Below are 15,243 nucleotides of genomic sequence, written 5' to 3' on the forward strand. Positions count from 1 at the left end.
GTGATGTGCAACGGCCTGTGATGTGCTTTTCGTGGAGCAGGAGATACGGGTCTGGCTGTGGAGTGAGACCCCGACTCTGCCAGCTCCTCAGCAAGGGTCTCTCTGAAAGCCCTCCTCTCTTGATGAGGTGCTGTCCTGCTGCTCCACTTTATGTGGCCCGCATCCGGCTCCCAATCGCTATCTGATTCAGTGAGAATAAATAAATGTAATTTACAAAGCTAGACACAACTTTTCCATCTTTTCTGTATTCTATATATATATATTAGTTTTTCTTTTCGACTGTGTAAATATGTATTATTGTATGTATATTTACTGTAAATACTGTATACTTTGCCAATGTACTATGGAACAAATAGATGGGCCTACACCTCCCCCATGAATTCAGCATTGTAACAAATAGATGGGCCTACCCCTCCCCACCTCCCGCATTGTAACAAATAGACTCTCAAACACAACATATATTCTTATTTTCAACTTATATTTATTGATTTATTTATATATATATATATATATATATATATATATATATATATATTTCACGTCCATTTATATATATATATAAATGCATATTTACAGTAAATATACAAAACATCTATAGAGCATGTCAATAGATCTGAAACAAACAATGAACTAAAACCTCACACACGCACAAACAAATACAAAAAACAGGCACAAACGGTTCAAACACTCAATGAACTCACACACGCACAAACAAATACAAAAAACACGCACAAACGGTTCAAACACTCACTCAGGAAACACACGACAAAGGGTAATTACAAAATGTGTGTTCTTTATTCAAACTAAAGCTTATTTATGCGGAATATACAGTAATATATGTTATAAAACACAAGAAAACACTTACTTGTCCAGAGCAATATCTCATCTCTCCATAAACATTTCCTCTGCCTCCGAATTATCCGTATTGTTTTCAGAAATTTCATCTCCAAACTCATAATTTCCACAGTAAATGCCTTCTTATATCACATCCTGGGGTGAAAATCCTGTTTTTCGCGTCCGTTTCACCATATTTAAATCGCCAAATGTGTAAACGGTTCCAAAACAGCTCTCCAATATTTTTACGCACAGACGCACAAAAAAACTGGGTAATGGCAAGGCAATTTTGCGCACACACATTACAGAACCGTGCTCTAATCTTCCCACTAAAGCTGCATATCACTGTTTTCAGAATTTCATTGGCTATACGATGTGTCAGTCATTTCCACTCTTCGATGTAATTGGTTTGATCAGTAAACAAAGGAAAGTGGGTATGCCCTTACATTCGACACAGACTGTGGTTGGGTATTGAAGGCTTTGGACAGGACATGGAAGCTCCTATTGGGTCAAATGAGGTGTCAATCGAAAGGTCAGAGTGCGTGCTTCCATTTTGATACCGGATATAGGAAATGTTTACATCTGAACTGAAGTTATTACCGATAATATGTGAAAGTTTAGGTACAGCTGCCAGGTGCTTTGAAATGATGCAACAAGAGTCTGTGGATATTTATTGATGTAATAATGTGATTTGGACTAAACATTTTACTTGATTTGATCATTTGGACATTTGACAATGAAACAACACCGTTTTTGTCAGGAAGTTATGGATCAGTGGAATACTATGATGCTTCATAGGTGAGTTGCCTAAATTTTCTTATTGGTTGTTTATATGTTGGTGGTCTGACAAAGATATAGATTGTACCTGCTGTTGTGATTGTATCTTAAAATGTTTTATATCAATAGAAAATCAAGAAAGTTAGCTTTCCAAAGATATGTGGCATGTGTACCAATGTAAAACACAGCAGTTTTGTTTATCGCATACTTTTATTTTGTACATTTAAGGGCCCGTCCGCGGGCTGTGAATTCTATCATGTTAAACGATTAATCTAACGATTCATTTTTTCAGTCCGATTCGATTTCGATTCGATTAATCGACTTGTGACAACACCGGTAATACCGGTTTCATCGGGGGCGGGGGTGTATAAAATGTAAAAAAAAAAAAACATTTGCGGGGAGTTTGATTGACTGGTGATCTGATCAATCAATCATAATACACCATTTTTGTCCGACAAAGTAGTCAGGAGAGAGAAGATTAACGTCGGTGGATTTGAATTTGAATAATGGATTGTAGGCTACTGTACTGACGTCTTTCCGCGGCTAAAACAACAGTCCTTCTGATGTGGGCTACATTCATGTTTGGCCTATTTGATGCTATAAATTAACCAAGGAAAAGATGACCGGTTCACGAGCAGCTTTAACTGAGGCAATCTGACACATTAAAGAGCCACAAAATAGTAGGCCTATTTCTGGTTTAATTTTCTTTGAATGACCAAATTTGAAAGTTGAGACTTTATTAAATGTTACCTGCTTGGTCCTGTCTGTCAGCGCGTTGTCAGTGTCCTCTATGTATTTTTCACGACATTCATAGCTATAAGCGCATTATTAATAGCTATAAGCGAAAACTTTAGGTGTCGACAACGTATTATAGCCTACTCCAACATCGAGTGCAAAGTGGGGAGTTGAAAAAAAACTTAAGGTGCTCTGTCATCTGCGGCTGCTCCCGGGTGGCGCTAGAATGGAAGGTCATCTCCATTTTGCAAAGATGACATATCACGGAATTGTTTCCTTTTAAATTAAATAATTCCCATACTTTAGAGGAACGAGTGCATGCCGCCTTGCACTACTTAGGACCATGTGATATTTCAGTTTTTCTTTTTTAATAAATGTGCAAAAATGTCAACAATTCTGTGTTTTTCTGTCAATATGGGGTGCTGTGTGTACAATAATGAGGAAAAAAATTAACTTAAATGATTTTAGCAAATGGCTGCAATATAACAAAGAGTGAAAACTTTAAGGGGGTCTGAATACTTTCCGTACCCACTGTATATATATTAGGGCTGCACGATTTGGGGAAAATGTCATATTGCGATTGAGTTTAATATTGCGATATAATAAACAAATGGTATCATGAGTCAACTTGATTGGTTATCAAGGAAAATGCACAAATAGATTACTGATAATGCTAAAATGTGTATTTCTCAACTCAAACATACAAACTAGCTACACAAACCACTATAAATGAACAGTGTTTTCAAATTAAAATAATTTCTTTACTAAATTAAATAATAACATCTTTGTAACAACAAGCTTGTTATTTTCTCAGTATTACATCTAAATAAAATGGAACAATAAATAAGAACATACACATTTTCATGAAAATAAGATTGTCCATACAAACAGGGACATTTAAGCAGGATGTAACAAACTTTGTATAAACTGTTTTGAAAAGGAAACTGGATATAAAAGTGTGGTTCACTCAATCAAACCACTAACACTGTTATTTTTTTTAGTTTTGTTTGTTTTTTTAAATGACAACTGGTATTTCCAAATCCTCTTTCTAAAAAGTCTTACTTATCGCTGGTATCTCTTGTCCAGTGTGTGGATCATTTTCTGAAATCTCACTTTTCTACTTTTCTCTGTGCTGTTCAGGTGCTGTTATAAATTTGTTGTGTTGCCACGTGATGTAGCAACTTTAATTTTGCACAGTACCTCTCTCTGCTCAGAGTCGGTTATCTTAAAGCCAAAATATTGCCATATAACCAGGGTTTTTCCTGGCTCAAAATGAGGCGGAGGTGGTACCATACTGATAAAAAAAAAGTGATGTTAAAAACACGTAAATGTTGGCTTTGCATTAATACACTCCTAATGACCTGGCAACTGAATACTAGTGTTTTGTCAGCTGTTTTTTTTTCTTGTCTTAATCCTGTGTCAAATGTCCTTTTTAGTTTTTATCATATTTAGTCAACCCTATCCTATTTCTATTTATTGTTTTAGTCGTTTTGTTTGACAAAGTCTGGACATTTATGTAGTTTTAGTCAATGTAGTTTTAGTCAATGAGAACTGTTGACATTTTAGTCATATTTTAGTAACATTTAGTCATATTGATATTTTAGTCACTGAACACTAAACATTTTAGCCATAAGAGTATTATTAAGCATTTCTCAATCTTGTCTATCCAAAATATATATATATATATATATATATATATATATATATATATATATTTGTTGTTGTTGTAATTTTAGTGTTATTTTTCACACAAGATTGATCTTATGATGATCTCATGATGATGATGTTGCGAGATGCAGACAGCGGTGGTGAGAGACGAGCGTCTCTGTGTTAGAGTGCACATCAGATGGAGGAATTTTAAATCTCTCCTGCTCAGATTGGGTCTCTTCCGTGACTGGTTGAAGCAGCTTTGACCGGACAGAGAATGACAGTTTTGGAGTTTGTGCTTATTTACATGTTATCCCGTATTATTTGAAGCTTAATTAAGGATGAAATAAAGATATATCGCCATGCTGTGAACTGTGTTTCTATCAGACACTCGAGCTGCAGTTCTCCTCTCATCTCACGTGTCATCATTATAGACTGGTCATCTTTTTATTAGCTGTGTAGAAAATGGGCCGTCACGTCCACACATGCACTTATTTAATAAAATCGCAGCATTTTGCCATCATATAATCGCACAGGCTGACATCGCGATTGCGATATGATAAATCGTGTAGCATATATATATATATATATATATATATATATATATATATATATATATATATACACATACATACATACATACATACATACATACATACATACATACATACACACACACACACACACACACACACACATACAGACAGACAGGGTTGGGGAGTAACAGAATGTATTCCACTACAGTTACAATTTAAATCATTGGTCATTAGAATACAGTTACATTCATAAAGTATTTTGATTACTGAAAAGATTACTTTTCATTTTATTGTCATTTGTTTCATTTAATATTTAGTCCTTTCAGATAAAAAACATTTATACATATAAATTATGTGATCCAAAGTGCATTTGAACAGCCGTGAAACACTTTCCATATATGTGTTACACTCATATGAGCAGACAGAGAAGTAAGATTGAAGTTTGGAGCAGAAGAAATGGAAATAAACCTTGTGTAAATTGTCAGCTTTACACAAAGTTAAAATGCTATTTCTAGCCATTTTACATGCACGATCGTTTTTTTTTTTATCAAGATAATTCATGGTAGATCTTAATTTCTTTTTTCTAGTAAGACCTTTGATATTAGGGCAAAAATCATATTCTTGATAATACATTTTGTATTGTTCATCTAAAAATCCTCATAACAAAATCAATTTGATTAATCTTGTTTTAGAAACAACACTGCATAAGAAATTTAGGTTTTTCAGAGAATGTATTTTTAACATGTATATTTTGTCTTACTGTACTGCAGAGTTTTTATAGTGAAAACAAGTGAAAAAATCTACCAGTGCTGAAGAAGTAATCCAAAGTATTTAGATTACGTTACTGATTTTGTAATCTAATGGAATATATTACAAATTACATTTTACACCAATACATTTCAAAAGTAACCCTCCCAAACCTGTGTGTGTGTATATATACATATACACCTATACAGTGCATCCAGAAAGTATTCACAGCGCTTCACTTTTTCCACATTTTGTTATGTTACAGTCTTATTGCTAGACAGGTGTGTGTGCCTTTCCATATCATGTCCAATCAACTGAATTTACCACAGGTGGACTCCAATCAAGTTGTAGAAACATCTCAAGGATGATCAGTGGAAACAGGATGCACCTGAGCTCAATTATGAGTGTCATGGCAAAGGCTGTGAATACTTATGTACATGTGATTTCTCTCGTTTGTTATTTTTAATAAATTTGCAAAGATTTCAAACAAACTTTTTCACATTGTCATTATGGGTATTGCTTGTAGGATTTTGAGGAAAATAATTAATTTAATCCATTTTGGAATAAGCCTGTAACATAAAAAAAAGTACTTTTTGTAATGTGCTGTGAATACTTTCCGTATGCTGTGTGTGTATGTATATGTATTTATGTATGTTTTAAATTATCGATAGCAATTTATCCTGGTTTCTGTCTAGTCATCCCTTTTTAGTAATTTGTTTGCACAAAGAAATTGTAAATACATTAGGGTGACACCTTTTTTGATCTAGGCTAAAAGAATATGTGATTCAGTGGAAGAAATAGCCTATGAGCTCTTCACTCAAAGAAAATGCTGAGGGTTGGGGTTTGTGATATCCACATATTTGCATATGATACAAGTTTTATTGATATTTGACTTTTTTATCATTAGACAAGACATTTAAAATTTTAAGAGTTACTGTTGAGGAGAGCGACATCATGAGCTTATGCACGTCAGTTACGGCTCTGATGTGCAGGACTGTTTAAATTAGAGATGCACCGATTGCAATTTTCTTGGCCGATTCCGATTTTTTTGTAAGTGTGACCTGCCGATACCGATTTTTTTTCTAAGAACTATTATTGACCGCATATACAAACAAAATCTACCGTTCTTCAATGCAACATTTTAATTTCATAATAAAATAAATGATTAAACATTACAATTTCCCCCAAACTGCACTAAGTTACAGGATCTTCTCTCACTTAAACAACTCTCAAAAGTGCTCTGTGACTGGAAAGAGGTAGAAATAACAATTAACTGCAAATGAATTGCTTTATATAGCAGATGTCTTTTTCCACTATTTTTATAAATGGACCTTTTTCCCTTTATTACTCGTCTAACAAAACAATTCCAAAGATCTGAAAAACTGAAGTGTCCAATACGCTCAGCTTACGTTAGATGTCCAAATATCCAGTTGCCAGATCTTGAATGAAACGCATCCTACTCACACAATCGACACACCATACACATTACAAATCATTTATGACCACAATCTGGCAACCTACAACCCATTTGCGCTGTTGATATCTGCGCAGGCAGTAGACGTGGGATGTTAAATCAAGCATCACTGGTAGATGGGAGGAGAAGAATCAGCTGGTGCTCCGGTGAAAAAAACAAAATATACATGTACATTTAACAACAGCTGGATGGAAGAATTTAATTTCATATCCCGAAGCCATATCGACAATGCCCACGCCTTTTACAATGTGTGTCGCACTGATTTTAATATCGGACATGGTGGGAAAAATTACGTTAAATCACAACGGCACAATTTGTATGTATTTAGCCTGCCTCTGCCATCCAGCACCCCACTACCCCTCTCCCGGATTTGTGTACCCAAATGTTGACAGATAACAGGCTGCGTGTGTGACATGACACGAGATTAAACAACTCTGGCATCGTGACGTCGGAAAAGTACCTCCTACTCTGTATCGAGGAAATGTATCAGATTTCTGAAGCCTCTGTCCTCAACTATGGAGAACAGCTGGTCATCCAGGACCATGAATTCCATAATTTTCCTCGTAATTGCTTTGGTCTTTTCGCTGCTCATTCCAAGGAAAGATAGGAGAGGCTGCTGACTTGTGGCTGGCTGTGGCTTGCTCTGGCTAGCTTTAGCCGCTTTCCCTTTTTTTTAAAATGGGCATTTTCAGCTGGGTGATGGTGTTTTAAATGTCTAATTATGTTGTTTGTTCCGAAATTTATTGTGGTGGTTCCCCCACGGTTTACTTTGGCCTTACAATTATTACACATTTCGAACTTTATGTATTCTTCACTCACAGTGAAGATCTTCCACGCCAAGCATGCAGAAAATTGGCTAATTCCGGTCCCTGGCCGGTCAATCGGTGCATCTCTAGTTTAAATGAGACGTTAATACGTACTAGTCCAATATTCTGTAATCACAATGGCACGTAACAACTAAACAAACTTTGATTGGTCATTTATATGTCTCAAAACTGCCCTGTCATGTGCAAGCAGGTGATTCAAGGTGCCCTCGCAGCTTAAGAATCAATTCAGCTGAACAGGAAAATGTATGGCTGGTAATTTAAAAATACTGAATATCGGTCAATTTATCGGCCTTGTGTGATTCTGCTCCCTTGTGATAGACAATAAATAATAGGCACGATCATTGGCTGTTTTTTAAACAATCAGCCATTGTCCGAAACTGATGTTTGGTCTGCCTTGGTCCATCTCTAATTTAGATGGTTAGTGTTGCTGCTGGGCAGTGGTATACCTCACTTTGAAGACTATTGCAGTTTTGGATTTAAGTGTCATTTGTTGAGACGTTCAACAACAAGTAACGAATGAGGTTAGTGTGCAAGGGAATGTGTTTTGATGGTTGGCCAGCTAGGACACTCCCTCTGGGAGAAATTGCCATTTCTCTCTGATCTAGGGTTATCCTCTCCTACCCAAATCAAATCTTGACCATCAGGACAAGGATCAGGACTTTTCATTTGGACTGAAACATATTTTGAGGAGATATGACGTATGAATTAGCTAATGGCTTGAATGGATGCAATAAGATGTAGTGAAAGGTTTTGAATCTGATGAAAGAGTGGAAAGAGGGACAAAAGGGTCTGAAAGTGAACTATGGACATATCAAACAAGGGGTCTAATTTATCTCCTGATTAGGCGGTGTTCTTTCTCATGCTCTAACAGATTTAAACCATTTGGACAGGTGCATGGAAAATCCCATTTGCGCACACTGAACTGAAGTGCACTCAGCCAGCTTCAGTCATCAAGATTCCTGCTGACTGATTTGGCTTTGCAAACAGACTCTCGTGCTGGTAGATGGGACAGAGGTCTTTGAGCATGTCCTGTCATATGTACTGTAAAATACAAAAAAATGCCCTTGACTTAATATAAAAAGTTCTTGACACACAAAATATTTTGGCAATATACAGAAAATGTTGGCCTTTTCTTGCTAATATTTTAATGATATAGAAATGCATTTACCTGTTAGGAAAATCAAGCATTTGTTCTGATGAGAATGCATTTATGTGGATGGAAGAATACAAAATGGTGTTTGTGAGGTAAAAATTGTCGTATAGTTTAAGTCTTTATTCAGATCAGTGGTCAGAAGCTTAGTGTAGCTTTTGAGAGCAACTTCTGTGGTTGCATTTTATGTCTTCTGTCCTGGTGTTGGTTATCAAGAAAGATGATCACTGTCCAGATGCAGATACCAGCACCAGCAGAGGTCAACAGGTGTGTTTTCAATGGACATTACATTAAGAGACAGCAATGAGTCAGCAAATGCACTCATCTCTGTTTGCCTTAGATTAAACAGTAATGCATTATTCTGATTCTTCTGTTCATCTGAGAAACATGTAAATGAGCCATCATTTTTGTTTCTGTATTATTCAGTCTCTTAGTTAATTTATGACGTAGACTGTGCAATTTTAAATGCAGTAATTCATGGTGCCATCTGGCACAGTGAGCTAACTGAGCCAGTATCTACAATAGTGTCTTTCACTCCGACTCTTCAGATCTTGCAGATAGGTGGAGGGTCCTGCCAACAGCAGAAAGGTTGTGCCGTGGAGCATTTGTCATTCTTGGAAAGAAAAAACACAGATGTTTTCTTTGATGTGCTCTGTGTTGACATATTGTCATCATTACAAATCTCACAGAATTGATAATATTATAAACTCCTTTTGTTGGTTTTAGTAAGCCAATATTTTTAAAGCTGTGAAATTAAAATGAGAATATTTGTTAAATTTATATAAAAATGCACATTAAAATGGTAAAATGAGCATTTAAATTTTGGATGTGCCAAGCATTTACGATGACTTGCTGACACGTTGTGACTGATTGTATTCTTGGGCTAAAACGAACCCAGTGCAACTAATAAAACTGTGTCTCGAGATGCATTTTAAAGGTTGAATTTCCTTTTTAAAATTGCATTAGATATATATTAAATATAATTAGTCGCCTTCAGAATGAACGGCCCCTTAGAAGAAGGTCTTTGTCTGTTATGTTTGACTATGCCTTGGCTTGCTCTTGTAAGTGTCTCGCTGAATAAGCATTCGGTACGTACATGCGTTTGTTTTATTAAAACACTGTGGTAAAGCCGGTACTGTGAAGCTTTGATCCATGGTAGTATTATGGCACCGGTATAGGCTAATATGCAACACTAAAGGAAGCGGAGTTAACATAGATGTGTCTTGAAGCATTTCTTTATGCATTTTACTTTTTACTTAAGATTTGAGAATATGAACTGACTCCAGCTTTTTACTCCCTTTTGTTAACAGTTGGATATGGTCTTTGCAATAACTGGACATCCCTAGTACTTTTTTCTGGAAAACTAAAAAAAATATACATAGCGATCCTGTGAAATAAAGCAAATTTCGTCAAAAGAAATGGCTGCCAATTGTTAGCACAGATCTTTTAAAACTTGCTCAGTCATGGAAAGAGTTTGTACCGAAGCCTCCAGAATCTTTGGCTCTTGACAATGTTCTGATGTTTTTTTTTCCCCTCTTTGTTTTTCTCTTGCCCTTCCTAAGGTGGTCTGGCAGCAAAGTCATGTTGAGCCCGTGATTGGGCAGCAGTGCTCCAGGCCCAGTCTGAGCCTCCGGCCCCCCACCAGACCGCTCTACAGCATGTCTAGTTCAGGCTTCACCCCTAGCCAGGGGTCCTTCAGCAGCGAGCAGAGCCGTTACCCACCACACTCAGTGCAGTACACCTTCAGCTCCACACGCCACTCGTCGGTCAGTACCACCTGCACATCCAAATAAAACCTATAACCACATGCATCTGATCTGTTATGTTGTATTGTTTTTTGCTGCAGAGCTCTGCACCACACATGTCTTGCTTGACCAGTTGTCAAGTAGTGAAATATTTCAAACCGAAGTAAAGATATCCCTGCAAGTAAAAATGTAAGGTACAATGTGGGAAAAAGGCACTTTTTATTATATTTTCTCACAAAATGGCTCAATAATGTCTAAAGGTTGATTTTGAGGGTATTTAATCTAACATTTAATAATTTTTAAGATGGGGATGCACGAAATGTTTTTTTTATTTTTATATATGAGAGATTTTCGGCGATAATTTGTTTTGGTTTATTTGCTTGCGGCTGAGAATCTGTGACTGCCTGCGGCTTCTTTCCTTCAGGTAGAGACTCGGGCAGTAGAAAGCGACAGTGCGCTTATATTCGTTACATGCTTTTTATCACCTAATTTTTGTTTAATGCATTATTATAGCTATTAGAAGTACATTATTCTCTCTCTGTTAGCGAGTCATCAGGATTACCATAAACACTCATTTAAATGAGCACTGTAAAATTTCTGCAAATATTTTTTCATTTATTTCTCATTCAAATAAGCATACATCTGTAATATGGGCACATTTCTGTTAGGGATGCTCCAATCAGGATTTTACAACGTATACCAATAACCTATCTACTTGTTACCTGATCGGCTGATACAGATCCCGATACCAATAATTTCACCTTTTATCAAGACCTTTGTCATAACTGGCTATATATAAGCTTTCTGCACACTGTTAATATTAATTTAATTTTACTCTTCCCAGTAATATCAATTTGCCTAATTTTTGCTGAAAGGCTTATTAAAAAGCTTAAATAAAAAAAAACTTTAAATCAAGTATAGGCAAATAAAATATTCTCTATATTAAGATAGATAATAAAATGAAGCTTGGTGTTAAACTGAAGACAAACTGATAACCCATAGGTGCTATTAAACTTAATGTGAAATGTTTTTGGTTACTGATTTGTCGTCATTATTTCATAAATTATTATTCCTTTGCACTGACAAGAAAAGGCCATCCCTCAAAACTCCGTGCTCTAACAAAAAGGAGACTTGTGAGAGAAGTCACAGAGAGGCCAACAATCACTTTGAAGGAGCTACAGAGTTCAGTGGCTGGGAGTGAATTAATAGTGCACCAGTCAACCACATCAAGAGCACTGCTTATCGCTGGCCTGTATGGGAGGGTGGCAAGAAAGAAGCCGTTTCTCAAAAAGTACCATCTGAAAGCACATCTGGAGTTTGCCAGAAAGCATGTGAGTGACCCAGCTGCGATGTGGGAGAAGGTTTTGTGGTCAGATGAGAACAAGATGGAGCTTTTTGGCCAAATCTCAAAGTGCTATGTGTGGCGCAAACCTAACACTTCCTATGCCACAAGACACACCATCCCTACAGTGAAGTATAGTGGTGGCAGCATCGTGTGTGGGGGATGCTTCTCATTAGCTGGGACTGGGTGTCTTGTTAGAATTGAAGGAAGCGGAATGGATAGAGCTAAATATAGGGAAATATTGCAAAAGAACCTCCTTCAGTCTGCTAAACAACTGAAGCTTGTGAGGAAATTCACCATTCAGCAGGACAATGATCCCAAGCACAAGGCCAAAGCAACATTTGGAGTGGCTCAAGGACAAAAAGTGAAATGTCTTACAGTGGCCCAGTCAAAGTCCTGATCTCAATCCTATCGAGAATCTGTACCACAAGCATCACCCAACCAACCTGAACAACCTGGAGAAAATCTGCTGAGAAGAATGGGCCAAAATCATTTTGTCACTGTGTGCAAAGCTGGTACATATGTACCGCAAAATACTTAAAGCAGTTATTGCAGCAAAAGGTGGCTTGACCAAATATTAATGTGTGGGGGTTGAATACTTATACAAGCAAGCTATTTCAGTTTTTTTTCTATAAATCATATTTCCCAACAAAAACAATTCACCTTACAGTAATTGATTTTGAGTGTCGGTGTTTTAAAATAAAATATAAATTAGAATGAAATTTCAGTGTACCATTTGTAATTCAGTAATATGAGAGAATTGGTCAGGGGTCTGAATACTTTTGCAAGGCACTGTATGTAGCTAATGAGAATCCCTGAAATTATCAAAAGTTTTTCACTAACTTTCCAATAAGTAAAAGTAAAAGGTATTTAGAGAAAAATCCCCCTTTTTGCAAGACCTAAAGGCCCCCCATATAAAGACCATTTCATAAAGTGGGGGAAATAGATTTGTTATGAAGAATGTTCCAAGTGGGCTTACATTGACTGATCCAATCACAATGGAGATTTGTTTGTTTATAGAATACTTAAGATGTTATGAAATGCCAAATGTGATTTAAATTAACAGCACATCGTGCACACTTGTTTGTTTTGAATAAGCATTATCTTACTGTATATTGTTACTAAACAAATAAGCATCTTGCTGTCATAAATGTATTTGCGTAAGTTGACGTTTTGTCCTATAATTATTGCCCCTATATCTTCTAGGTCCACTCAACCCTAACCCCTTTTACACAAAATATGTTGCCTCATCAATACTCAATAAAATGAAATGTATTTTTTTTTTTTCTTGCTTGATACACTTTGTAATCAGAAAGAAAAAAAAGAAATAAATATATATATATATATATTTCCTTAAGGGGTTCCTTTAGGCCCATTGTACACTAAAGGGGGTCGCACACCGAACGAGAAGCGCCGCGTCGTGCAGCGCCATGTCTTTAAAATTCGAACACGTTATTCTCTATGAGTGTACACACCGGCGGCGCCATTCGGCGTCTGTCCACGGCGCCCAGCTACGGCTCAGGACCTTGTTCAAAACCCTGCCGCGCCACAGAGCGTCATTTACATAGTTGTATATTAAATTTACATTTATTTGTCTCAAATCGTCATTAATGTACATACTGAATTCACCCTGTGCTGCAATATATATTTAGTTTAACATTCCTAATTTAACAGCTTGAATAATGTCATATTGGAAATACAACGGATAACGTTACAACAAAATAACAGACTTAACAACGTGATAGACACTTTTACTTGATTAACGTTCAAACATCAGCTATTATTCAGTTAACATAAAAAATAAATAATACATCAAGTTAAAACTCACCCATCGTGCAGCTCTTCTAGACTTCTACCAGGAGTTGATTCAAAATTGAGCTCGCGTGAATAGAATGTGCGTGTCCGGTGTGCGATACCTGTGAGTTGTTCTAGACGTGGCGCGACGCTGCGCTGCGCTTCTCATTCGGTGTGCGACCCCCTTAAGGCTCAGGGAGAATGGACACAATTGGAGTTAAAATGTCCCTGTAAAGTCCCTCTAAATGGCTAAAAAGAACTACAGTTCCATATGAGCGAAAATGATGAAAAGAACTAGTTCTAGATAAAAGTACCTAAAATGGGCTTTAGTCCATGCAGTTGGAAAGGGCCTAAAGGTTTAGGGCTGTTTTACATGAGCTTTGGCTATATCTGAAAATGTAGGCTGCTGCCTAATCAGTTAATGGTTTATACAACAGCGTTTTTGGATGAATGGAACTCTAAAGGAAACTGAGCAGTTTAAACAGTTTAAACTGAACGGTTTAAAAACTTATTTCATCCTACCTCCTTATACAGTTCCCTGAAGGCAGCATTTTCCCGTTTTCTGTCTTCAGGTTACAGTTTAAACTGGATGCAAGTGCTGTGTGTGCTGCAGCCGTGAGAGATGAGACGAGTGGTCAGACTATCTGGCAGCATGTGCTGATTTTAGTGGACAGCATTTAGACAGTACTATAAACCTTTTTATCTACACATCTTTTACAATAAATGCTTTTATGACTCAACATAAATTACTGTAATAAAAAACTCATCCATTGTAACATGCACACAATACTTCTTTCATGTAAACTAGATTTCATGATGGTTGAGTGTATAATAGTTCAATTACCCACTGATTATTTATATCTGTCATCCCAGGAAAAATTAGATGTAGTAATCCAGAAATCACTTTATATTCTGTACAGTCACACAGTACTAACAGTGCAGATGCGATGAAAGCTCAAAGCATGTATTCAGTTGAGGACACACACAGACGTGAAACAGGATATCCTCTTTGGATACTTTGTTGGTTTTCTTTTATTTCTGTTAAGGGAATTGTAAAATCCTCTGAGTAGCATGCCAGCAGCTAGTTGTTCACAAATGGAGATTGCGAACTCCTCCTTTCTCAATGTCTTTTGCTCTTAGGTTTTTTTTTTTTAACAATCACAAGGTGCAGCACCTCCCACAGTCTCCAACATTTCATATCTGCCCCTAAATTACCTACTCCAGAGTAGGAGCCAAAAATGGCTCCAAGAAACTATAGTACCTTAGGTGCGAAAGCGATGAAAAGTTCTAGTCCTGGGGGAAAGTACCTAAAAAGGGCTTTAGTACCTGCAGTGGGAAAGGGTCCTACTTCAGGGTAAGTACTTCTACCCCAGAAGAGGGACTGTGGGCGATGCTGCAACCTGTTATTGATCAAACACATATGACGCACAAAGCAATGAGAAATGCAATTAGCTGGCACCCGCCATGAGTAAACAAACTTGTAGATGCTAGTCTGCTATTTAGATTACTGTGCTAATTTTTCACTTCCCTTAACAGAAATATCATAAAACCAACAAAGTAGTGGCTATGGAAGCTCCGTGAATACTTTACAGGTGCACTGTATAGAGCTGAGATATTCTTTTAAAAAGCTTAATT

At 36.8% G+C, this 15,243-nt stretch overlaps 1 protein-coding gene across 10 annotated transcripts in view; it reads left to right on the forward strand.

Annotated features, from left to right (window-relative positions):
- LOC127622859 (nuclear receptor corepressor 1-like) overlaps window positions 1-15,243 on the forward strand; it is a 135,123-nt gene that overhangs the window by 14,024 nt on the left and 105,856 nt on the right. For all 10 annotated transcript variants that reach the window (XM_052096990.1, XM_052096983.1, XM_052097008.1 and 7 more), the window contains exon 2: window positions 10,290-10,493. In XM_052096990.1, coding sequence (XP_051952950.1) covers window positions 10,386-10,493 — 108 coding nt within the window. In that variant the 5' untranslated portion in view covers window positions 10,290-10,385. The remainder of the gene's footprint in view (window positions 1-10,289; window positions 10,494-15,243) is intronic.

Source organism: Xyrauchen texanus, chromosome 3 (assembly GCF_025860055.1).
Source record: "Xyrauchen texanus isolate HMW12.3.18 chromosome 3, RBS_HiC_50CHRs, whole genome shotgun sequence".
Taxonomy (NCBI): domain Eukaryota; kingdom Metazoa; phylum Chordata; class Actinopteri; order Cypriniformes; family Catostomidae; genus Xyrauchen; species Xyrauchen texanus.